The sequence below is a fragment of the Schistocerca serialis genome, chromosome 6 (assembly GCF_023864345.2).
Source record: "Schistocerca serialis cubense isolate TAMUIC-IGC-003099 chromosome 6, iqSchSeri2.2, whole genome shotgun sequence".
NCBI classification, from domain to species: Eukaryota; Metazoa; Arthropoda; class Insecta; order Orthoptera; family Acrididae; genus Schistocerca; species Schistocerca serialis.
In genome coordinates this window covers 265,324,134-265,352,024 of record NC_064643.1, presented here as the reverse complement: position 1 = coordinate 265,352,024, position 27,891 = coordinate 265,324,134, and the positions used below count along the sequence as shown (strand labels likewise).

The 27,891-nt window shown below is 39.3% G+C and overlaps 1 protein-coding gene across 2 annotated transcripts in view; it reads left to right on the top strand.

The window, feature by feature from the left end:
• Nucleotides 1–27,891, top strand: part of LOC126484162 (angiogenic factor with G patch and FHA domains 1) — a 288,690-nt gene that overhangs the window by 25,816 nt on the left and 234,983 nt on the right. For both annotated transcript variants that reach the window (XM_050107562.1, XM_050107563.1), the window contains exon 6: nt 25,650–25,893. In XM_050107562.1, coding sequence (XP_049963519.1) covers nt 25,650–25,893 — 244 coding nt within the window. The remainder of the gene's footprint in view (nt 1–25,649; nt 25,894–27,891) is intronic.

Below are 27,891 nucleotides of genomic sequence, written 5' to 3'. Positions count from 1 at the left end.
CATCACAATAAAGCAACCGCACATTCGTGCCTGTTGGTGCGTGACTGTTGCATAAAAAATGAAATCACTGTGCTGCCTCATCCTCCATACACTCCAGACCTGGCTCCCGCAGACTTTGTTTTTGTGTCAAAAGTTGAACACCCTGTTGAAAGGATGAAGATTTGCAACAGTAGATGACATAAAAGAAAATTCACAGACAGCACATCACACGATGCTGCAAGAGACGTGCCGAGACTGCTTCTGGAAGTGGAAATGGCATTGGGAGCAGTGTGTCAATTGTAGAGGAGAGTATTTAGAAGGAGACCCTGTATAAAAGTAAAAGGTAAGCAAAGAAAAATTTTGAGGATGAAGTTCTGAAATTTTTTTAACAGACCTCATACATACCTATCTTTCGGAGCTAATAGTTCATTCCTTCATTCCTCATGGAGGTTTGGGGAAGGTTAAAAAGAAAGAGTGGGGTGGAGGAACAAAGCTATTGGGAGAACAAGAACGGACAAAGTTTTTAGTTTAACATTCTGTCTGCAGTGTGACAGTTGGAGATGGAGTGCTTAGTTGGAAAAGATGGGAAGAAAATTGAAGGGAGGGTTTTCAAAGAAAGTATTGTGACATTTAAGTGAAATTATGGGTATCACAGGAAACCTAAATTTGGACAGACAAGTAGTGGTTCATGATGTGGGTTCCTGTAGTCATGTCCTAGTTCATGAACCACAGGCAACGTATGAGTGGCCAAGTAAGTGGTCCCGACAGTCGGGATACCAGTTACTTTGGAATAAGGCTGGGCATCTCGGACATATTCTGAGTCGTGGTCACCTTTGTGCTCATACGGCAAAGACTACCAAATCCACCGGTTAGTCCCTCAGCCGTTAGGGGTAAAACCCAATGGGACTCGGGGCAAGTAAGGCTAGCAACCTGCTTCCCTGGTACTTTAAATATGATGCTGGCAACAATCAGAGCAAAATGCCTCGGACCTTTGGAGGTGACGGAGTCCCACCTCTAACTGACCAGGGACTCCAAAGATACGACTTGGCAAACAAATGGTAATGAGATGGGGAGCTATTAATATCAATGGGGGCTACTCTGGGAAGAAGGTAGAGCTGGCAGAGGCTGCAAGTAAGATGGGGCTGGACGTTTTAGCTGTTAGTGACATTCAGGTAAGGGGTGAGAAAGAAGAGGAAGTGGGAGAATACAAGGTCTACCTGTCAGGAGTCAAAGCAGGAATAGCACAATGGGGTGTAGGGCTTTACATCAGGAAAGAAATGGAACCCAGCGTAGTTGCAATAAGGTATGTAAACGAACGACTGATGTGGATAGATTTGACAGTGTCTAGCAAGAAAATTAGGATTGTGTCAGTATATTCGTCTTGTGAAGGGACAGATCAAGATAATATGGATAGTTTTTATGAGGCACTCAGTGATGTAGTTGTTAGAGTAAAGGACAAGGACAGTGTTCTGCTCATGGGTGATTTTAACGCCAGGATTGGAAATCGAACAGAAGGGTATGAAAAGGTTATGGGTAAATTTGGAGAGGATATGGAGGCCAACAGGAACGGGAAACAACTCTTGGATTTCTGTGCCAGTATGGGCTTAGTAATCACAAACTCCTTTTTTAAACATAAGAACATTCACTGGTATACTTGGAAAGGCAGGGGAACCAGATCTGTCATTGACTATATAATAACAGATCAGGAATTCAGGAAGGCTGTGAGGGACACACGTGTATTCAGGGGATTCTTTGATGACACTGATCATTATTTAATCTGCAGTGAAATTGGGATTGTGAGGCCGAAAGTACAGGAGGTCAGGTCCATTTGTAGGAGGATAAGAGTGGAGAAACTTCAGGATAAGGAAATCAGGCACAAGTACATAACAGCGATCTCAGAAAGGTACCAGTTAGTTGAATGTAGTCAATTACAGTCATTGGAAAAGGAATGGACAAGGTACAGGGACACAGTACTAGAAGTGGCTAAAGAATGTCTTGGAACAGTAGTGTGTAAAAGTAGGATGAAGCAAACAGCTTGGTGGAATGATACAGTCAAGGCAGCCTGTAAAAGGAAAAAGAAGGCGTATCAAAAATGGCTACAAACCAGAACCCAGGTAGACAGAGAAAGTTATGTTGAAGAAAGAAACAAAGCCAAACAGATAATTGCAGCATCCAAGAAGAAATCGTGGGAAGACTTTGGAAACAGGTTGGAGACTATGGGTCAATCTGCTGGAAAACCATTCTGGAGTGTAATTAGCAGTCTTCGAAAGGGAGGTAAGAAGGAAATGACAAGTATTTTGGACAGGTCAGGAAAACTGCTGGTGAATCCTGTGGATGCCTTGGGCAGATGGAGGGAATATTTTGAAGAGTTGCTCAATGTAGGTGAAAATGCGATCAGTAATGTTTCAGATTTCGAGGTAGAATGGGATAGGAATGATGATGGAAATAGGATCACATTTGAGGAAGTGGAAAAAATGGTCAGTAGATTGCAGTGCAATAAAGCGCCTGGGGTGGATGAAATTAAGTCGGAACTCATCAAATACAGTGGAATGTCAGGTCTTAAATGGCTACACTGGATAATTGAAATGGCCTGGGAGTCAGGACAGGTTCCATCAGACTGGACAAAAGCTGTAATCACACCAATCTTTAAACATGGAAACAGAAAAGATTGTGACAACTATAGAGGTATCTCTTTAATCAGCGTTGTGGGTAAAATCTTCTCAGGTATTGTTGAAAGGAAAGTGCGAGTATTAGTTGAGGACCAATTGGATGAAAATCAGTGTGGGTTTAGGCCTCTTAGAGGTTGTCAGGACCAGATCTTTAGCTTACGGCAAATAATGGAGAAGTGTTATGAGTGGAACAGGGAATTGTATCTATGCTTTATAGATCTAGAAAAGGCATATGACCGGGTTCCTAGGAGGAAGTTATTGTCTGTTCTACGAGATTATGGAATAGGAGGCAAACTTTTGCAAGCAATTAAAGGTCTTTACATGGATAGTCAGGCAGCAGTTAGAGTTGACGGTAAATTGAGTTCATGGTTCAGAGTAGTTTCAGGGGTAAGACAAGGCTGCAACCTGTCTCCACTGTTGTTCATATTATTTATGGACCATATGTTGAAAACAATAGACTGGCTGGGTGAGATTAAGATATGTGAACACAAAATGAGCTGTCTTGCATATGCGGATGACTTAGTTGTGATGGCAGATTCGATTGAAAGTTTGCAAAGTAATATTTCAGAGCTAGATCAGAAATGTAAGGACTATGGTATGAAGATTAGCATCTCCAAAACGAAAGTAATGTCAGTGGGAAAGAAATATAAACGGATTGAGTGCCAAATAGGAGGAACAAAGTTAGAACAGGTGGACAGTTTCAAGTACTTAGGATGCATATTCTCACAGGATGGCAACATAGTGAAAGAACTGGAAGCGAGGTGTAGCAAAGCTAATGCAGTTAGTGCTCGGCTACGATCTACTCTCTTCTGCAAGAAGGAAGTCAGTACCAAGACTAAGTTATCTGTGCACCGTTCAATCTTTCGACCTACTTTGTTGTATGGGAGCGAAAGCTGGGTGGATTCAGGTTACCTTATCAACAAGGTTGAGCTTACGGATATGAAAGTAGCTAGGATGATTGCAGGTACTAGTAGATGGGAACAATGGCAGGAGGGTGTCCACAATGCGGAAATCAAAGAAAAACTGGGAATGAACTGTATAGATGTAGCAGTCAGGGCGAACAGGCTTAGATGGTGGGGTCATGTTACACGCATGGGAGAAGCAAGGTTACCCAAGAGACTCATGGATTCAGCAGTAGAGGGTAGGAGGAGTCGGGGCAGACCTAGGAGAAGGTACCTGGATTCGGTTAAGAATGATTTTGAAGTAATAGGTTTAACATCAGAAGAGGCACCAATGTTAGCACTGAATAGGGGATCATGGAGGAACCGTATAAGGGGGGCTATGCTCCAGACTGAACGCTGAAAGGCATAATCAGTCTTAAATGATGATGATGATGATGATGATGATGATGAGTAGGGATTTAAAGTCAGTTTCTCCCAGTTATGATATTTCTCCCAAATATGCAGCTAGTAATATAAACAATAGCATCACCTTGCTCATTTTTGTCTAAAGGTTACACAATCCTTCAATGAATTGTCACAACCTCACCCCCTTCATTCACTCTGCTAGGCAGCTCTTCTCAACTGCACAAACTTTAAAGTTATTCTTCTGCACTTAACTAAGGATCTCCATCAGCACTTCCTAAGTTAATGATTTCACTTTTTACTTCTTATATGTACTATCCATTTGTCTAAAGCCATCTCTTTTTAAATGATTTTAATTCTTTGAATTTGTTGTTGGTTTCATTTCTAAGTGACCTACAAGGCTGTCTTCTTATGTGTTTTCCTTACTCTTCTACTGATTCTCTTTGTTTTGTTCTGCAGGAAAAATCATCATTAGATTATTTCAGAACACTTTGTATCCAGTGCATATATGAGGGTCACTCCAAAAGAAATGCACACTATTTTTGTAAAAATACAGTTTTCATTCTGCATGTGTGAAAGTTTTACAGTGTGTAGATACATCCTTCCATCTTGTTTTCAAACTTAGTTCAACCTGTTCCTGCGAGTGGCGTCGTCACAGCATGTCTTCAAGATGGCTGCTACACTTGATGTTTGTCAGAAGCAACGTTCTGTCATAGAATTCCTGTGCTGTGAAAATGAGACAGTGGGAAACATCCACAAGAGGTTGAAAAAGGTGTATGGAGATGCTGCTGTCGATCGCAGTACAGTTAGTCGGTTGGTAAGCAGGTTACGCGATGAAAGTGGGCACGGCAATATTGAGGACTGTCCTCGCAGCGGCAGGCTTTTTACTGCACGCACTCCAGACAATGTGCAGAGAGTTAATGAATTGGTGACTGCTGACAGACGCATCACAGTGAATGAATTGTCATGCTACGCTGGGATAGAGGAAGGAAGTGTTTTGCAGAATACTTAAAGTGTTGGCATTAATACAGGCATGGAAAAAAACATGGAAGTGATTACAAAACTCAGATGGACAACACTGAAACATCCGCCTTACAGTCCTGACTTGGCTCCATGTGACTATCATCTCTTTGGGAAACTGAAAGACTCTCTTCATGGAACAAGGTTTGAAGATGATGGCTCCCTTGTGCACACTGCCAAACAAGTTGGTCCAGAAATGAAAATATTGTTCCTAAAGGATGTATCTACACACCGTAAAACTTTCAAACATGTAGAATAAAAGATGGATTTTAAAATGAAAAACAGTGTGCATTTCTTTTGGACTGACCCTCATATTTATTGTGTCTTTAAAGTGGCAGTATCTGTTGCCTTATGCATCCCCATGTCATTGATCATTGCTGAATGTTCCACCTTGTGGGATAGTTTCTGACCACCTGAGTAAGAGCGTGTTGTGAAACACTGTTTCCACTTCCATATTTGACTTTTGAACATGCTCTTCTCAAACTGAGGATGGAAGTCTTCAACTTCTGTAACTCAAAATAATTTAATGTAAATTGTAGCAGTGACTTTGACTTTGACTATACTCCTTGTAGCATATGTTTCTAGATGTGTGGAACAGAAAGCATAGTTATCCTTCAGGAAAACACTGTTTGTTTCTCTTTGTTTCCCCATTATGCTTACACAACATCAATGATGAGCATCATATTCCTAAAAAAATGCACAAGTGGGATTTGAATGAAGAAAGAGACCATTATGCATGGCTGTTTAACTATATAGATTGCCGAAGTTGAGTAACAATGGAATGTACACTATCTGATCAGAAATATCTGGACACCTCTATGTAATATGGAACTGGCCGCCAGATGTCACAAGATGTGGACCCACCAGTATAAAAGAAGGTGGGAAGCACTGTGTTGTCAATAAAGAAGTAGTTACAGCAGAAGGAAGAAGGCTTTGCCAAAAGCTAAATTTATGACAATCTTTTTGTCATGCCTGTCGGCAACTCAAAGTGCCATCCTTACAGTGAGTAGCTATCTATCCCCTCCCTAGTATTTTAGTCCTCATGTACTGACAAACATGGACCATCTAGCATTGTGAAGAGTGGTTAAAAAAATTAAAAAAAAAGTATGAGATCAGCAGAGGAATTTCACATCGGTTGCAAAGTGCTCATTGTACGTAGGGAGTTAAAAAGAATTTATAGCCATACATTTCTGCAGTCAGTGCCGAGTGCTGCTTGAGCTGGTGTAAAGAGTGACACCGCAGGACAGAGGATGACTGGAATTGAATGATTTGGAGTGATGAATTGTGCTGTACCTAGTGTCAATCTGATGGAAGGGATTGGGTTTGTTGACTGCCTGGAGGACATTACCTGCCATTTTGAGTCAAGTCAACAGTGAAGTAAGAAGGAGGTGATGTTACTGTATGGTGGTGATTTTCATGGTTAAGGTGAGGCCATCTTATTGTGCTTAGAAAAATGCTAAAATTTGTGTACTGTGTACAGTGGAAGAGTGGTTTAGAGTAGATGGTAGTTTGTATCAGGATGACAATGCACCCTGTCATAAAGCTGCATCTGTAAGGGAATGATTTGAGACAATAACATTTCTGAAATGGACTGGCCTGGCCAGAGACATGACCTAAACCCAATGGAATACCTTTGGGAAGAGTTAGAACGTCGACTTCACTCTACATGCCAGGGTCCAACACCACTACCTTCTCTGGTTTTGGCTCTTGAGAAAGAATGAGCTGCCATTCCTCCACAGACATTCAGACACCTCGTTGAAAGTGTCCTCAGCAAAGTTCAAGCCATCATAAAGAAAATGAGTGGACACAACTCATACTAAGCCACTAAGCCATTGTCAGTAAGCCACTAATAGGTGTCTGGATACCCTCACAAAGGCAGTATGTATGCACTGGAGTGTTGAGTGCATACTACTGTCTGAAGTTACAAATGTTGCATGTAGCAGACTTATGCAGTAGTGTGATTGGTACCAATGTAACTCATACAAAATGCCTATCTGCTTTGTCTGTTACTGAATCCTTCTAAAGACTCTGCCCTGGAATTTTTCAATCCTCCCACTATTTGCTGATCTTCTGTTACTATTGCACCATGCTCATCTTTACTGCATGAAATTACTATTACAATATGCTTGGTTCCTTCTGTTGTATGTAGTTGGAAAGAACATCAAAGACAGTAATCTGCACTCCACAAGTGATGGTTGTACGCTTTACAACCTAGATTCACAGGACCAAATAAACAAACAAATAAGTACTTCATTTTCCAGTCACAATTGGTGTGTGGGGAGAATGATTGTCAGTGAGATACTGTATGTGTTCAGAGCTCTCAAATTTTGGCCTTGTGGTCTTTTCGTGAAACACAGGGTTATTACAAATGATTGAAGCGATTTCACAGCTCTACAATAACTTTATTATTTGAGATATTTTCACAATGCTTTGCACACACATACAAAAACTCAAAAAGTTTTTTTAGGCATTCACAAATGTTCGATATGTGCCCCTTTAGTGATTCGGCAGACATCAAGCCGATAATCAAGTTCCTCCCACACTCGGCGCAGCATGTCCCCATCAATGAGTTCGAAAGCATCATTGATGCGAGCTCGCAGTTCTGGCACGTTTTTTGGTAGAGGAGGTTTAAACACTGAATCTTTCACATAACCCCACAGAAAGAAATCGCATGGGGTTAAGTCGGGAGAGCGTGGAGGCCATGACATGAATTGCTGATCATGATCTCCACCACGACCGGTCCATCAGTTTTCCAATCTCCAGTTTAAGAAATGCTGAACATCATGATGGAAGTGCGGTGGAGCACCATCCTGTTGAAAGATGAAGTCGGCGCTGTCGGTCTCCAGTTGTGGCATGAGCCAATTTTCCAGCATGTCCAGATACACGTGTCCTGTAACGTTTTTTTCGCAGAAGAAAAAGGGGCCGTAAACTTTAAACCGTGAGATTGCACAAAACACGTTAACTTTTGGTGAATTGCGAATTTGCTGCACGAATGCGTGAGGATTCTCTACCGCCCAGATTCGCACATTGTGTCTGTTCACTTCACCATTAAGAAAAAATGTTGCTTCATCACTGAAAACAAGTTTCGCACTGAACGCATCCTCTTCCATGAGCTGTTGCAACCGCGCCGAAAATTCAAAGTGTTTGACTTTGTCATTGGGTGTCAGGGCTTGTAGCAATTGTAAATGGTAAGGCTTCTGCTTTAGCCTTTTCCGTAAGATTTTCCAAACCGTCGGCTGTGGTACGTTTAGCTCCCTGCTTGCTTTATTCGTCGACTTCTGCGGGCTACGCGTGAAACTTGCCCGCACGCGTTCAACCGTTTCTTCGCTCACTGCAGGCCGATCCGTTGATTTCCCCTTACAGAGGCATCTAGAAACTTTAAACTGCGCGTACCATCGCCGAATGGAGTTAGCAGTTGGTGGATCTTTGTTGAACTTCGTCCTGAAGTGTCGTTGCACTGTTACGACTGACTGATGTGAGTGCATTTCAAGCACGACATACGCTTTCTCGGCTCCTGTCGCCATTTTGTCTCACTGTGCTCTCAAGCGCTCTGGCGGCAGAAACCTGAAGTGCGGCTTCAGCCGAACAAAACTTTATGAGTTTTTCTACGTATCTGTAGTGTGTCGTGACCATATGTCAATAAATGGAGCTACAGTGAATTTATGAAATCGCTTCAATCATTTGTAATAGCCGTATATGTTGGAGGGAGCAATATGTGGGATGTGTCTTCTAGGAATGTACATTCTCAGAAACATAACAATAAACTGTAATGTGATCCACAATGCTTGTTTTGTAGTGTTTTCCACTAGAATTGAATGAGCATCTGCATACCACTTTCGCACTATCTAACCAAACCTGTGGCAAAACATATTACTCTTTGTATATTGTATGTTTTCATTACCGGTCACGGGTAAGGTCTCTGGCTGAGAGCCAATACCACCTTGTCAATTGCTTTTATTGACCTGAGTCCCTATTACCTTACATATTACACTTTCAGTTTTGTATGTATTGTAAGATTCCATTCTATTTACATCTTCTTAATGTCTTTGGCACATACTGTAAAATCTCAGTGTATTTACAGCTATTGTTTAATTTCTTAAATGCTGCAGATTACTTGGCAGTACACCATAATATGCTAATCAAATCTTTTGCAACAGCATAATACTGGAAATGGGTTCAGAGCCTGAGTTGTGTGCAGTTAAAGTTCATGAAGTGTAGGCAAAAGTTTGTTTTGTGTAATAATTGTAATATTTCATAAGAATCTTGAGCCAAGTCAGTCAGAAAGATAGAATAAGTAAAGGTCTTTTTGTAGTTGCACAGAGTTAAATCTAACTGGAATTTAGTGGTAATGGAACGAGAGATAGGAAAGCCAGCAAAGGATAATATGTTCACTGGTCAAACCATTAAATACCCATAGAGAAATTATTACAAGCATAATTTAATACTGTGTAATTCTCATCCTGGACTTAAATACTGCCTTGTTTTAGATAGGAAGGGAGTCCACAAGGTTGTGCAGGTACATCACATCCAGGCTAAACCACTCGCTGGGGAGTTAACTGCACAATTTCTCCAAATTGCGAGGATGGTGATGTAAGTGTTTTTCTTGCTGTTTCAACATGCTCCACAGATTGTCTATGGGGTTCAAGTCAGGTGATTTTGGAGGCCAATCAAGATGTAATAGGTGGGGCAGTGTTAAGAAAATGAGTAATGTATCTTTCCAACCTGATGAACTTCACTACTGTACCCTTGTAAGCGATGGCATCTTTCAAGGTGACCAACTCCAAATGTTCATTCCATGCAGTTCTCATTGCAATGTTCTCTCACTAACAGGTTGAGATGGACTGTCATCCACTGTCTGTGTGAATTCCTGTTGGGTTTGGAAGTGATTTTGATTCACAGGCTGTGAAATGTGTCTCCAATCCCACTCAGTCAGATCTTTTTTTCCATCCACATGTTACACCATGGCTTTTACGCACACTGAAAAGCCTACCCAAAACACCAACAAATCCAGCTACTTCAAACATTGTGTGGCTACAGGCATGGCCAAAACTATTACCCCTTCTGTCACATCCTTACATTTACCCATGTTTATTTACAATGTCCGCTTGAAACAAACTGATAACTGTCTCGCTGATCACTACTGCCTTGTACTCACACAGAGGCAGTGCACGCATGATTGAGCATGTGCTATCTGTAAAGGTTTAACAATTCATCTGTGCTTGTGGACTGAGGTGACTAATGTTTTGTCCAGTGAGCTTACTACAATGAGAAGATCATAAATATATTAGATAAAAATCATGTATCAGAAGGAAACGATGGAATAAACAAAAGAATGACTCTCGTTGTTATGCAGGCATTGCACAATGGTTAGGTACATGAAACATCAAGAAATGTGACCTTCAGTGGCCTCATTGAAGTATTAGCTAAGTGTAGATAATTATGATCTCTTAGTGTTTTATTTTTGGTCTCTCGTTTATTTATTTGTAAGTGTCATTCCTGTCTCTTTTTTTAATTCCCACCTTAATTTTCATTTCTTCTTGTTTGCATGATGTTTAGCGAAAAAAATACGAGCTTACGGAATATCGGACCAGGTTTGTGATTGAATTCAGGATTTCCTAGAAGAAAGAACACAACATGTCATTCTTAACGGTTCAAAATCTGCAGATGTAGAGGTAATTTCGGGAGTACCACAGGGAAGCGTGATAGGACCTTTATTGTTTACAATATACATAAATGACTTAGTTGACAACATCGGTAGCTCCGTGAGGCTATTTGCAGATGACACGGTTGTCTACAAGAAAGTAGCAACATCAGAAGACTCGTACGTACTCCAGGAGGACCTGCAGAGGATTAATGCATGGTGCGACAGCTGGCAGCTTTCCCTAAACGTAGATAAAAGTAATATAATGCGCATACATAGGGGCAGAAATCCATTCCAGTACGATTATGCCATAGGTGGTAAATCATTGGAAGCGGTAACGACCGTAAAATACTTAGGAGTTACTATCCGGAGGGATCTGAAGTGGAATGATCACATAAAACAAATAGTGGGAAAAGCAGGCGCCAGGTTGAGATTCATAGGAAGAATTCTAAGAAAATGTGACTCATCGACGAAAGAAGTAGCTTACAAAACGCTTGTTCGTCCGATTCTTGAGTATTGCTCATCAGTATGGGACCCTTACCAGGTTGGATTAATAGAAGAGATAGACATGATCCAGCAAAAAGCAGCGCGATTCGTCATGGGGACATTTAGTCAGCGCGAGAGCGTTACGGAGATGCTGAACAAGCTCCAGTGGCGGACACTTCAAGAAAGGCGTTACGCAATACGGAGAGGTTTATTATCAAAATTACGAGAGAGCACATTCCGGGAAGAGATGGGCAACATATTACTACCGCCCACATATATCTCGCGTAATGATCACAACGAAAAGATCCGAGAAATTAGAGCAAATACGGAGACTTACAAGCAGTCGTTCTTCCCACGCACAATTCGTGAATGGAATAGGGAAGGGGGGATCAGATAGTGGTACAATAAGTACCCTCCGCCACACACCGTAAGGTGGCTCGCGGAGTATAGATGTAGATGTAGATGTAGATGTAATGGTATGAGATTCCAGTAGAATGTTATTGTGAAAGTTCTTCATTGCACTATAACCACACTGTGAATCTACTTAGATCTATACTTTCTGGGCTGCATGTGTTTTATTAGAAGATAGAAATGACAAATACATTAGTAGCAGATGCTGTTTGTCATCCACATTTATGGACTGATGTGCAGTCCTTTTGATTTCTTTACCTTTGTGGAACAGCAAACCGAGCAATTTCATTTCACGTAAGTTGTGGTTCTTAGTGTAATTTACTTGGGTAAAGGCTCTCTGTTCAGTTACACTCTTTGTGTAATTAGTGTGCTTGCAGAAAAAATTCTAAATTACTAGTACATCTATTGCACTTCACATAGCTGCCTACTTGGTCAGTAAAGTTGGTATTGTGTTTTGTTAATATTTGTCAGAGTTAATCTTTGAGGAAATATTATTAAAAGATAAGTAATTACCACTAATTATCAATGAGTATCTGTTAATTGAGAGTAAATGTGACCACTCACTGAATAGTAGAAGCAGGAGGAGGAGTTGGCAGAGGAGTAGCTGGTGGCTTGGAGGAAGCAGCAGATGTGTGGTGTAACAATGTGCAAGGGAGAGATAGCAGGTGCACAGGCTAGGAACGCTAAATGCTGGCGCCACAGCCAGTGAGTTCATGTAGCACATGGTGGTGATAATGTGGAGGCATGGCTTAGGATGGGGTGATGGGACAGGGGAAGAGGAGAGTATTGGGTAGAGGATGTGGTTGTAGTGGGTTAGCTGAGATTGAGACCAGGAGGATTACAGAAGTGAAGGATGTGCTGAAAATATACCTTCCATCTGCATAGTTCAGAAAAGCTAGTGCTGGAGGGGAGGTTTCAGTTGAAATGGCTTGTAAAACAGCCATTGAACTTGAGCATGTTGTGCCACTGTGTAGTCAGCTCACTTCTTGCTGAGATTAGCTGGTTGGTGGCCATGTGCACATAAAATGCTGTACTGAAATTGCAGCAGAGTTGGTATATGACTGGCTGCTTTCACAGGTGGTCTTGCCTCTGTTGGGCTATGATGAGCCTGTGACAGGATTGGCATAGGATGTGCTGGGTAGGTGAATCAGGAAGGCCTTGCATCTGGATCTTCCACAGGGGTACGACCTCTGTTGCAAAGGGTACAGAGTGGGAGTGGCATCAGTGTGGACCAGGCTGTTGTGCAGGTTGGGTGGGCAGCAGAATACCACATCAGGAGGGGTGGGAAGGATTGTGGGTAGGATGTCCCTCATTTCTAGCCATGTTGATAGGTAGTCAAAGCACTGACAAAGGGCATGGTTCAGTTATTTCTGTCTGCGTTAATACTGGGTGATGAGAGGGTGCACCATTTCAGTTGATTCTTGGGGGAGGTGGGGGGGGATTAGGCCATTAGACCAGATATGGTGCAGGAAATCTGTTAGTGGACTAGGTCTGAGGGATAATGCCTGTCTGTGAAGAGCTTTGTGAGATCTTCAGCATAGCAGGACAAGGGAATTCTCATCACTACAGGTATGCCATCCATGGGTGACTAGGCTAAGTGGAAGGGATTTTTTGATGCAGAAGAGGTGACAGCTATCAAAATGCAGGTATTTTTGGTGCTTAATGGGTATCGTATGGATGGAGCCATCAGGGAAGTGGAGCTCTATGCTCAGGAAGGTCGCATGTTGGACTGGGGAGAACCAGTTTAAGCAAATGGGTGAGAAATTGTTGAGGTTGTGGAGGATTGAGGATAGGGTGTGTTGGCCCTGTATCTGTTAAAATACTATAAAGTGAAATTCCAGAAGTTCTTGTGTAGTTAATTAGTTAATTTTTAAAGATTAGTGTGTTTTCTGTGGTAGGGGACGGGGAACCAAGCAATTATCTTCAGACTATAAACTATGTATGTGAAGATTAGTAATTAAGTTCTTTATCAAATTCTGTGGACCTTTTATTTTTATTTTCAGCAACTCACAAACTAACATGCTGTAGTTGTGCACATATATGTAGCTTCCACTTTATTTAACTATCAGGGGCATTCAAAAAGAAATGAGCTGGAGGCATAATTATAGAAACCAATACTTGTATGTTAGAAGTATTGACCCAGGCTGTCGTGACACTTATCCCACTGTGGCACAAGGTGGTGAATGGCTGTCTCATAAAATTCCCGGGGCTGCAATGTTAACCAGTTCCGCACATGCAGCAGGATGTCGTCGTCTGAGGTGAACCATTTGCCCCTCAGAGCCTTTTTAAGGGGACCAAAAATGACGTAATCACAGGGAAGATGTCTGAACTGTATGGAGGGCGGCTGAGAACCTCCCATTTGAATTTCTGCAGGACTGCCGCAACTTTGTCGGCCGTATGAGGCTTTGCATTGTCGTTGAGCAGAATGACCCCATGGGTGAGATTGCCTGGTTGTTTTGATTTGATTGCTTGGCGAAGGGTGATCAAGGTTTGCGAGTAACACTGGGCATTCACTGTTGTCCCATACTGCAGGAAGTGAATCAGAAGGGGGCCATCTGGGTCAAAGAAGAACGTCAGCATAACCTTTCCTGCACTCATGTGGACAGTGACATTCTACTGTGCATGTGGAACTGGTTAACCTCACAGTCCATGGAATTTTATGAGACAGCCATTCACCACCTTGTGTCACAGTGGGACAAGTGTGTCAACAGCCAGGGTCAATACTTCTAACATACAGGTAAAGGTTTCTGTAATTATACCTCTGGCTTGTTTCTTTTTGAACTCCCCTTAGATAATCATTTCCTTCTTATCTCCTCATTCTTCATATCTCCTCATTCTCCTAAAACATTTTCACTTATGGGTGTTTCCAACCACTTTTCTGATGCTTCTCGGTTTTGTATCGTAGGTACCTGTGAGTGAATATCATGTTATCTGGTCCATTGCCATATGTTTTGCAGCCAGGACACTGTCTTTCTTTGAAGATCAGTTTCTAATTTTATCTTTAATTATGAACAGCAAAAATTAATACTTTTTTTTTTTTTTTTTGCCTGGGATGTCCAAAACATACTTTCTCTTTTTGATTATACTGGATAGTTTCTTACCTTTGCTGACATGCTTAAGGACTCCTTCATTTGTCATCCCACCATCGACTGTGTCTAAAATGCTGTGTTGACACCTGTTGTTATTTGTGTATTTCTTGTGCTTTCAATGGTCCTTCATTGGAAACAAAATCTTTTCTGTAACCTACTTTTTAATTTAATCTCATGTTCTATATTATGATCTCGTTTTTGTTGCAGTATGTGTTGTCCATTATTGTGTTAGATCTTCTCAAACAGTTTATAATGATATTGCTGAATTCATGTATTTAGCTCATTAGCTGTTTCAGCTTTTGTTGTTTGGTCAACTGTTTTGTAGCACCATCTGTTGTTGTGTTATTGCCTGTCTTGCTCTTGACAGAACAATTTTTATAATGGTGACTAGCAGTAAATTGTTTAAGTGTGCACTCTTTTGATAGTCTAGTGAAATCTTATATTGATGAGAGTTAAATCCGCTTGATTACTTAGTGCACTCTGTGATTCATCTTCTGAAGAATTCCAAGTATGTAAGCAGCAAGGATGAACCTGAAACCAAACTTCAGAGACTTTGTTAATAAAAGGAATGATTAGATTAGATTAGATTAGATTAGATTAATACTAGTTCCATGGATCATGAATACGACACCTCGCAATGATGTGGAACGAGTCGAATTTTCTAATACATGACATAATTAGGTTAATTTAACAACATACTTAAGTTAATATAACAACTTTATTTTTTTGTGTTTTTTGTTTTTCTTTATTTTTTATTTTTATTTTTTAAATATTTTTTTTCTTTTTTTTCTTAATTTATATCTAAAAATTCCTCTATGGAGTAGAAGGAGTTGTCATTCAGAAATTCTTTTAATTTCTTCTTAAATACTTGTTGGTTATCTGTCAGAATTTTGATACTATTTGGTAAGTGACCAAAGACTTTAGTGCCAGTATAATTCACCCCTTTCTGTGCCAAAGTTAGATTTAATCTTGAATAGTGAAGATCATCCTTTCTCCTAGTATTGTAGTTATGCACACTGTATTACTTTTGAATTGGGTTTGGTTGTTAATAACAAATTTCATAAGAGAGTATATATACTGAGAAGCTACTGTGAATATCCCTAGATCCTTAAATAAATGTCTGCAGGATGATCTTGGGTGGACTCCAGCTATTATTCTGATTACACGCTTTTGTGCAATAAATACTTTATTCCTCAGTGATGAATTCCTCCAAAATATGATGCCATATGAAAGCAATGAGTGAAAATAGGCGTAGTAAGCTAATTTACTAAGATGTTTATCACCAAAATTTGCAATGACCCTTATTGCATAAGTAGCTGAACTCAAACGTTTCAGCAGATCATCAATGTGTTTCTTCCAATTTAATCTCTCATCAATGGACACACCTAAAAATTTGGACTATTCTACCTTAGCTATATGCTTCTGATTAAGGTCTATATTTATTAATGGCGTCATACCATTCCCTGTACGGAACTGTATGTACTGTGTCTTATCAAAATTCAGTGAGAGTCCGTTTACAAGGAACCACTTAGTAATTTTCTGAAAGACAGTATTGACAATTTCATCAGTTAATTCTTGTTTGTCAGGTGTGATTACTATACTTGTATCATCAGCAAAGAGAACTAACTTTGCCTCTTCATGAATATAGAATGGCAAGTCATTAATATATAATAAGAACAACAAAGGACCCAAGACTGACCCTTGTGGAACCCCATTCTTGATAGTTCCCCAGTTTGAGGAATGTGCTGATCTTTGCATGTTACGAGAACTACTTATTTCAACTTTCTGCACTCTTCCAGTTAGGTACGAATTAAACCATTTGTGCACTGTCCCATTCGTGCCACAATATTTGAGCTTATCTAGCAGAATTTCATGATTTACACAATCAAAAGCCTTTGAGAGATCACAAAAAATCCCAATGGGTGGTGTTCGGTTATTCAGATCATTCAAAATTTGACTGGTGAAAGCATATATGGCATTTTCTGTTGAAAAACCTTTCTGGAAACCAAACTGACATTTTGTTAGTACTTCATTTTTACAGATATGTGAAGCTACTCTTGAATACATTACTTTCTCAAAAATTTTGGATAAAGCTGTTAGAAGGGAGATTGGACGGTAATTGTTGACATCAGATCTATCCCCCTTTTTATGCAAAGGTATAACAATAGCATATTTCAGTCTATCAGGGAAAATGCCCTGTTCCAGAGAGCTATTACACAGGTGGCTGAGAATCTTACTTATCTGTTGAGAACAAGCTTTTAGTATTTTGCTGGAAATGCCATCAATTCCATGTGAGTTTTTGCTTTTAAGCAAGTTTATTATTTTCCTAATTTCAGAGGGAGAAGTGGGTGAGATTTCAATTGTATCAAATTGCATAGGTATGGCCTCTTCCATTAACAGCCTAGCATCTTCTAATGAACACCTGGATCCTACTATATCCACAACATTTAGAAAATGATTATTAAAAATATTTTCAACTTCTGACTTTTTGTTCGTAAAGTTTTCATTCAATTTGATGGTAATACTGTCTTCCTCTGCTCTTGGTTGACCTGTTTCTCTTTTAATAATATTCCAAATTGTTTTAATTTTATTATCAGAGTTGCTGATTTCAGACATGATACACATACTCCTGGATTTTTTAATAACTTTTCTTAATATAACACAGTAGTTTTTATAATTTTTGATAGTTTCTGGGTCACTACTCTTTCTTGCTGTCAGATACATTTCCCTTTTCCGGTTACAAGATATTTTTATACCCTTAGTAAGCCATGGTTTGTTACAAGGTTTCTTACGAGTATATTTAACTATTTTCTTGGGGAAGCAGTTTTCAAATGCATTTACAAAAATGTCATGAAATAAATTATATTTTAAATTGGCATCAGGTTCACGGTACACCTCATCCCAGTCTAACTGCTGTAGGCTTTCCCTGAAATTTGCAATTGTTAAATCATTGACTGAACGTACTACTTTGGAGAACTGTTTAGTATTGCTGAGTGGAGCTATGTCATATATTGTAACTAGCTGTGCACCATGATCAGAAAGACCATTCTCAACAGGCTGAGCATTTATCTGGTTAAACTTATCTTGGTCTATAAAGAAGTTATCTATCAGTGAGCTGCTATCCTTTACCACCCGAGTAGGAAAATCAATAACGGGTGTCAAATTGAAAGAACCGAGTAATACTTCAAGGTCATTTTTCCTATTACCCTCTTTCAGAGAATCTACTTTGAAGTCCCCACAAATAATAATTTGCTTCCCCCTGTCTGACAGATAGCACAACAAGGAGTCCAAATTTTTCAGAAATAGATGAAAATTTCCTGGTGGGGACCTATATACAGTTACAATTATAAATGTGCCTTTATTTAATTTAAGCTCACAGGCACATGCTTCTATATGTTTCTCTACACAAAACTTTTTTGTTTCTATACTTTTTGCACAATGATAACTTTTGACATATATGGCAACTCCTCCTTTCTCCATATTTTCTCTCATTACATGTGCAGAGAGCTTATATCCACTTACATTTACCTTATCCATATCAGTAACTTCTGCAGGAATGCTGTGCATATCAGAACATCACATGGAAATCAGTGATTTTTTTTTAGTAGACAACACACACACACACACACACACACACACACACACACACACACACACACACACACACTCTTTCAAACAAGCACAACTGACACACACATGACTCTGTCTGTGGTTACTGAGTCTGGACAGAAATTGAACAGATGTATCTGGATAGATACAGCCAATTCTGAAGAACCAGCGAGAAGAAAATGGATGCAGAGTGTAGAGTTAAGCCCCAAGCCTGTCAGGTTGATGAAAATTGTGTTGAACAGATCTTTAAATGCTCTGTTACAATAGTGAATCAAGATACACACAAGCTTGTGATACTGTTAATTTACAGACCACCAGCAGAAAATATCTTAATTCTTTCAGACTTGAATTTTTTGTGGAAGAAGTAAAATTTTTCTGTATGCTGTAATTCTTTTAGGTGTTTTTTAAAAAATGATTTTAGATGCAAGATTTATACAAAAATATATGCATGTTTTCAAAATATGCTCTGTGCAGTTGGTTTATTTTTATGGACAAAAACAACTAATTTTGAAATATTCATTGTTGTAATAAATAAAGTGATCAATCAATAATTACCATGCAGAATAACAATAATAATGTTTATTTACACAGTGGAATATAACCAACCATCCACTTCTGTGTGCTCTGGCAGTCACAAACTGTTGCACACTGCTACACTGCTTTGTTGAAATTTTTGTAATGTAGCCCAACAGTTGGCAGCATTTGCACATGATAATAAGATGGAACATCCACAAATGTGTACATGAAGCTTCTATTGTGGAAAAATATTCCTGTTGCAACTAAGAGACAGTAAAATTTAATTTACACAATTGTAGCCAGTGATTCTGGATGGCTTAACCTCCCTAAAGCAGCTGGAAACAGTTTTAATAAGGTTTTGTGGACCTAACTGGCAAATCATTGTTTCTGGAGACTTTAATGATAGTTCCTTGTCAGATAATACTGTTTGAAGGCACATAAATTTGTTGTTGTCCAGTTTTGGATTGTTTTCCATATTAAAATTCTCTGCATCTACACTCTGCAAACCACCGTGAGATACGTGGCAGAGGGTACATCCCATTATACCAGTTACTAGGGTTTCTTTCTGTTCCATTCACGTATGGGTCAGGGGAAGTATGATTGAATGCCGGTGAGTGCAGTAATTATTCTAATCTTATCCTCACAGTCCCCGATATGTAGGGGATTGTAGTATACTCCTAGAGTCATCATTTAAAACTGGTTCTTGAAACTTTATTAACAGGTTTTTCTCAGGATAGTTTACGTCTATCTTTAGGAGTCTTCCAGTTTGGTTCCATAAGTATCCCTGTGACACTCTTCCACAGATTAAAGAAAACTGTGATCATTTATGCTGCCCTTCTCTGTATACACTCAGTATCCCCAGTTAGTCCTATTTGGTACGGATCCCACTCACTTGAGCAATATTCTGGGATGGATCGCACAAGTGATTTGTGCCCAGTCTCTTTTGTAGACTGATGCATTTCCCCACAATAGTCTACCAATAAACCAAAGTCCACCACCTGCTTTACCCATGACTCAGACTATGTGTTCATTCCTTTTCATATCTTTACAATGTGTCACTCCCAGGCACTCCCAGGTATTTGTATGAGTTGGCCAATTCCATCAGTGACTCATTGATATTATAGTCATAGGATATTATGTTTTTTCATTTTGTGAAGTGCACAATTTTACATTTTGGGCATTTAAAGCAAGTTGCCATTCTCTGCACCACTTTGAAATGCTATCATGGTCTGACAGAATATTTATGCAGTTACTTTCAGATAGTACTTCATTGTAGATAACTGTATCATCTGCAGAAAGCCTGATTTTACTATTAATATTGTATGCAAGATCATTAATATACAACATGAACAGCAAGGGTCCCAACACAGTTCCCTGCTCTCCATCCAAGATAAAATGCTGTGTTCTCCCTGCCAAAAAGTCCTCAGTCCAGTCACAAATTTCAGTCATAAACCCATATGATTGTATTTTTTACAATAAGCGTAGATGTTGTACTGGGTCAAATACTTTTTGGAAATCAAGAAATACTGCATCAACCGGATTGCCTTGATCCAAAGCTTTCAGCATGTCATGTGAGAGAAGTGCAAGTTGAGTTTCACATGATTGATGTTTTCAGAATACATCCTGGTAGGCACTGAGGAGGTCATTCTGTTCAAGATACATCATTATGTTTGAGCTCACAATATGTTCTAAGGATACTGGATGGTAGTTTTGTGATTCGCTTCTACTACCCTTCTTGTAAACAAGTGTAACATGTGCTTTTTCTCAAGAACTGGGCATGGCTTTTTGTGTGAGGGATCTATGATAGATTATAGTTAGAAAAGGGGCTAACTCAGCTGCAAATTCAGTATAGAATTTCACAGGGATTCCATCGGGCTCTGGAGCTTTGTTCAATTTTAACAATTTCAGCTGTTTCTCAACACTGACACTAATAATTTTTTCATTCATCTTTTCAGGTTTTCCTTTATAAAAGCACATTGGAAAATGGAGTTAAACATTTCAGCTTTTGCTTTGCTACCCTCAGTTTGAGTTCTCATCTCATTAGCAGGGAACTGGACATTGACTCTGGTGCCACTAACAGTCTTTACATAAGACCAGAATTTCTTTGGGTCCTGTGAAAGATCACTTGACAATATTCTGCTATGGTAAGAAGTTTCTTTACAGTGACTGTATACCATGGACGTTCCCTCCCATTATGGACTGCTATACTGGGTACATATCTGTCAAGTGCATGGTCAACTACTCTTTTAAACTTGAGCCATAGTTCCTGTACATGTTCCTGCCCTGTGCTGAAAGCTGTAAAGTTCTCATTGAGTTATGACATTACTGATTCTTTTTATCCAGTTTACTGAACATATATATATCTCTGCTTGTTTTAGTTGTCCTTTGTATTTTGGTAATCATTGTTGCCACAACCACATCATGATCATTGATATCAGTTTTGATGTGGATATTCTCAAAGAGGTCAGATTCTTTTGTTGCCATTAGATCCAATGTATTTCCATCATGAGAGGCGTTCCTAACTATCTGTTCTGGCTAGTTTTCAGAGAAGGCATTTGGTAAAGTTTCACAGGATTTCTTATCATGCGAAACACTAACAAAACAGTAATTTTCCCAGTTAATTGTTGGATGATTGAAGTCTCTACCAATGATTACAGTATGATTTGGCAACTTGTGTACAAGTGGACTGAGATTTTCTCTAAAGTTTTCTGTTATATCAGGAGATGAGTCTGGTGTGTGATAGAAAGATCCAATTATTTTATGCCCACCATTGATACTGAGTCTTGCCCAAACAATCTTACATGCAGCTTCAATTTCTATGTCAGTGAATTTAAGTTTCTCATCTACTGCGACAAACACACCACCTCCATTTCAAATTTGTGTGCCCTTTTGATATACACTTAAATTTTCTCCAAAAGTCTCACTGCTGTCAATTTCAGGTTTCAACCAGCTTTCTGTACCTAGTATTATGTGAGCTTTACTGCTTTTCATGAGCGCTTCAAACACTGGCACTTTGTTGCGAATGCTTCAGGAGTTTACCATTAAGATTTTAATACTCTCCTTTGTGGGAGGCATTTTTTTCTTATCTTACATTGATACTTCTGTGTTTCTTATAGCTATCATTATTTGACTAATCTAAAAAACTTCTGTGTGCGCCCCACATACTGTCAGCTACCTGAGTAGCAGCTTCTGATGTATAGAGCACACATGACCCATTTAGGGGGATCCTACAGTCCTCAACCTTATGGTGCAAATCCAGTAAGTCGCAGCCTAGGTTGTAAGAGAATCTCCAAAGTCTCTGGTTCAGCCCTTGCGCTTGTCTCAGGACCGAAGGGCCACAATCAGTTCATGGCACAATGCTGCAAATTATGAGCTTCGTTGAAACTGTGTGTGCAAGGGTGGTCTTTCCCTTCTCTGCCAGCACTGCATGATCCAAGTATGACCTCGGAGCCCAGATGGCACGCATCATTTGTTCCAATGTGTGCGACAATCTGCAGTTGGTTGCGCCTTGGTTCCTCAGTGGCTGCTGGAATAGCCTCTTCAACATGTTGAATGAAGTCTCGCAGGCATACACACTGGGTGCACCTGGTGTCCTTCCCTGTCCCTTGCTGCCATTTCCCTGAGTACCATCATTTTCCATACATTTGAACTGCCCTCTGAGGATTGAATGTGGTAGTGCAACAGCTATTACCAATTTACTTGTAGAATGTGCAGTGATTTACTTGCAAAGCCAATAGTCTGTAGATCTGACCAAGATTGCCAAACGTTAACACTAAAATACACCGAGTAGCTATATCACAGAATCATAAATGATGATTCAGTCACTGTGTTTAGAGAGAAATTATGAAAAGAATTTGCAGAAGAATTTTGTAAAGCAGACAGTGTAGGTGGAAAATGTAACTCTTCCTTAAACATATCTTACAGCACTTTGAGCCTTGTTTACCCCGAAAACAAGCAAAGGTAGAACTGAATAGTTGCAAGGTTGGATAACTCCTGGGATTAAAGTATCTTGTGCTAGGAAGAAAGAGCCTGAAGATAATAAAATACCAAGCTGTAGTCAAGAGATAGAGTAAAATCCTCGTCTGTTGTTAAAAATGTGAAGAAACACCACTCCGAGAAAAAGGCAAAAACTATTTGGAAAATTATTGAATAAGAAACAAAAAATTAGTGATAATGATTAGATCCTTCCAGAATAGCTTTGGCAAAAATGATGACACTTTCCAGTCGTAGGTCACCAAATTCAGTGATTATTTCTCACCATGACAGCAAACATTGCACCCACAAAGAAACAAGTAACTAAAATGCATTAGATTTTCTTGATCATACACCGCACCAACAGACATTAATTTCAAAAATATGTCTGCTGAGGAGATTCATAAGGTCACTAAAAAGTAGTGAATCATGCTGGCTGTGATGATTTTTGTAGCAGAATATTAGTATCTTGTGGAGACTTGATAGGAGTAACCTTAAGCTATGCTTTAAAAGTTTCCTGATGATATACTTCCCTTGCAGACTTAAATATTCTGTACTAACAGCTGTCTACACAAGGACTGTTCAAAAAGTATGCAACTTTTTTTTTTTTTTTAGTGTCTGGATGGACAATGTTATTGGGGCACTTGCACCCTGTATGTTTGTAGGCATATGTGTTGTGTGTCTACTTTTTTTTTTAAATTTTTTTTATTCATGACTGCGGCAACAATCAATTGCTTGCTAGCCTTTGAAATGTGAACACATGTAAGTGGTACTCATTAGATTTTGTGTTGTAGGGGGCAAAAAAAAAAAAAAAAAAAAAAAAAAAAAAAAAAAAAAAAAAAAAAAAAAAAAAAAACAACACGTTCCAATCTGCAAGGTTCGACAAGTGTCTGGGGATGAAGCAACGGATACCACACAGATAAAGGAGTGAAGCAACCACTTTGAAGATAGCTGCTCACCATTAAGAGTGAATCATGTTCAGATAGGCCCTCAACATCTGCAAATGAGATTGTTATTGATCACATGAGGACCTTGGTAATGCAGGATACATGAATCATGATTGGAGAACTCACAGATGGAGTTAAAATTAATAATGGATTTATGCATGTCATTTTAACAGAACATATAGATCCTAGGAGGATCTCAGCAGAATTTGTGCCATAGTTTCTAACAACTGAGCAGAAGCAACTTTGTTCACAGGGTTGCATGGGACACACCAGATATTGTGAACAGTAATTCCAATTTTCTTAAGACAGTGATTGCTGTGATTAGTTCTAGGCTTAAGAGCATGACCCAGAACCAAAGTTCCAGTTATTGCAATGGAAGCATCCATCATCCCAAAGACCCAAAAAAATGAGGCAGGTTCTCAGCAATGTGAAAGACATGCTGACTGTCTTTTTTGACTCCAGTGGTGTGGTCCATCGTGAGTACTTTCCAGAAGGTAGTAATATCAATAAGGAGTACTACCAAGAGGTTCTGCATTGTCTTCATGAAACAACGAGACACAAATGGCTGGACTTGGGGGCAGCGGACATTGGCACCTTCACTATGATAATGGACCCACTGATTGTTCTCATTAATTCAGCTTTTTGGACAAATACAACACAGTTATAGTTTGTCAGTCTCCCTATTCCCCTGACGTAGCACTGAGAGACTTCAGAAAAACACTGTGAAAGGAACCAGATTTCAAAACAGTGCATATGCAGTGGCAATGGCCCACCAATAGTAGCTGGAAAAATTTATCCAGTGGCTCCATTTCTTCAGAACAAGTATGGGAAAACTCCCTTTTATAAGTGAACATGACACTGATTATTGACAGTATTCAGGTAACTAGACATGCCTCACGGTCCTGAAGAAGATCCCAGCAGGGGGGGGGGGGGGTCAATACTTCGATTATGTGAGAAGAAATTTGAAGAGAAACGTGGCACAGCTTAACACTTATAAGATTTTACCTTCAGTTTATGATAATTGATCAACTCACTGTAGGTGCATTCTTGTGATTCCTTGATTGATGTGTTGTAATGTCTGATACAAAAGAATCAAGTATTTTCTGTTAGTGGTGGTGACCTTCCAACTAAGACTCCTCTGCATACATACATGATCCAAAATAAGATAGCAGCAGCGGGGCGAAAATGTTGATTGTGTAAGAATGTTTTTGTAGAAGAATATGATGCAGTCTGACAACCTAGAAAATTTTATCTTCAGTTAAAACTCAGTTGCAGTGGATGAGCAGTTTACTGCAGGTGTTTTATTATGCTTCCTTGAATGATGTGTTGTAGTGTCTGTCACAAAAAATAAGGTATTTTCAGGTAGTGGCAGTCACCTTCAGACTAGGGCTCCTTTGAAACTATACATCTACATTCATTCCTTCCGCTTATCAGAACACTTCTATACATTATTTTGCATGCTTTGGTCCAGTAGCTCTGTAATTTTTGCCTTCTGATAGAAAAAGTGCCATCTTTAACAATTTTGTTCTTGATAGGACACCAAGTGCTAATTTTCCAGTGTTCTTCTAGTGAAGCACAAGAACACATCTGTAATAAACTGCTCAACCATTGGCAGAAAGTAGAAAGATTTTTATGAAACATAACAAAATATAAGGATAACATAAAGATTAAAACATAGCTTCTTACCAATACATCTTGACAAATAGTTTGTTTTGCCAATCATGTGTGTCTAATTAGTACTGCAAGCTGTCTCATTGATTTTATGCCAAGATAATATATTAGCACAATATTGAATTTGTGGTCTATAATATTTAGTCAATTTAAAAAACAAGCTGGGAAAATATGAAAAGCAGGTGGTGTTATGTGCTCATTCTCAGTACTCAACATGTTGACCAGATTTTTTAATTGATGCTGAGAGGGAAAATACCAGCAGTTCTTCTTGTGTTAGAATTTTTATGCTATTGTTAGTTTTTTGTCAAGTGACAATGCAAATCCTTTTGTTTCAGTTCCATGCGAAATTAAGTTTTGATGATGGAAAATATAGTATAATTGATTTTGGTAGCAGAAATGGCACTTATCTAAATGGTTCTCGTTTATCTGCATGTAAACAAGAAAGTGAACCATTTGAAGTGGTGCATGGAAGTATACTGCAGGTGGGGGGAACGAAGCTTTTGTGTCATATCCATTTGGGTCATGACACATGTGGACATTGTGAACCCGGTCTCTTGCAGCAGGTGTCCTCTGATAGAAGTAAGTTTACATATTTAATTCATATTTGATATTGTAATGTTTGTTTCCTTTCTCTTAAGGAGAAATTTGCCTCTGTTGTCCATTGTTCATAAAAAATTAATAATTTACCAGCACTACAAACATGATAATCAATATGCTGGATAGATCATAGCAAAAGTTCCAATTGCTTACATTTTTACAACTATAACCTATTGCATGTTAGTCACTATCTCATCCTTCACCTTCACAGTGTTGCTGTTTAGCCCGGGTGCAGCACACTGCTTGGGGTGGGGGACTAGCCCTGCTCTGTATTCATGCTCACTACTCTTTCTTGATTCTGCTATATCACTACCAATACATGGCATCCATTTTGATTTAACACAGTTACCAATCTGAGCTTGTGCTCTGTATCTAGTGATCTTGGTTTTGATGGGATGTTAAACACAATCTTGCTTTCCTTTCTTTTTATTTTTCTACATATAATTAAGCTACCCCACCCTTTTGGGAAAGTTTGATGTCTGCTAGATTCTTGTTGGTAGGCCATTGTTATTATTTAAAATGTGCCAGCTGGTACTGCAGGCCAAACAAGTTTTCTTCTGTAATGAAAATCACTAAACCTGTCTTCTCTGTTGAAAATAGTTTTCAGTGGTGACCTTGTAGATTTCTGTTCTGGAAATGTTACATACTTTATTTATGACATGCAGCAGTTCAAAATATATGTCTTTTTTACATCCCACATGGTTGCACTACTATCACTGATGTCATGTTTTTGTTGTATATGATGGTCATGCTCTTTTATTAGTTCTTTTATGGTACACACTGTTTGGACTGTGCATATGTTTCTACAACCACACGTAATATCATGAACTCATGCAGTGCGGAAATGTTCAAGGAAGTCTAGAGAAGATCAAATGAAGTCTATTTAGTTTATCCTAAATGAAAAATGTAGGTTTTATTCCTATTCTATAAAGTAGTTGTGTGTCCAGTCTGTTAACTCTGCTGGCAAACAGAAGGCTTGTTGAGAGGCAAAGGGACTTCTCACTTTTGTATTGGTGTTTTGAGTGGATCTGCAATGGTCTAGGAGGTAGTGTGTTAAGCACTACTTACGTTCAGACTTGATGGTTTTGTGAAATAATGTCACTTCCCTGTTCACAGTGATATACTATCTACAGCTCTCTCTCTCTCTAATATTGTAGTGATCCTGCATTCTTATCATTTTAGACAATGAAAACACTCTTGAGGGTGCTATGGTGAGAGTTTTTATTTTTATATAACTCGCTGTTACAAACTGTTAAAAGTTAACAAGGCTAAGAGTAGTATCCAGTTCCAAAGAGTAGACATACTGTTAACAGTGTCCATTTCAGACACACAAAATACATTGTGTGTGGTCTGTTCTCTGTGCAGCGATTCCCACACAGCCTACCCTACGATATAGCGGAGCTCCTGGAACGCATGGGTATCAGTACTGCATGCATCGACAAGCCCCAGTGTGAACCACTGGCTTTTCTGGCATTTCTTCTGGGTCTGCTTGCTGTGTTGAGGGTTTCATTTGCTCCACTTGCTCTGTGTTTTCTGCTGCTGTGAGCATAGTTTCCCCTTTCTTTTCTGGAACCAATTCATTGTCTTATGCCAGTATATACGCAGCCTTTACCCTTCCTAGGGGCACTGTCTGTTGCTTGCCATTACATTGTATGTTTGTCACATCTTTTGATTCTGTATGGCCCTGCATATGGTGGTCACAGAGGGGGATGTGCTGTATCTGTCCCCAGCATTGCATGTGAGCATATGCTGAGATCTTTGTGCTATAAAAAACTTGCTTTCACCATGTCATGTTGCTAGTGATGGCCGGAATTTGAAAATGCGGCTTTTTACTTGTTGCAGCAAGTATGGCACATTATTTCCTGTTGGTCCTGATGGTGAAAAAAAAAAAAAAAAAAAAAAAAAAAAAATATATATATATATATATATATATATAGTTATCTTTTTTTTTTTTGGCACCATCAGGACCAACAGGAAATA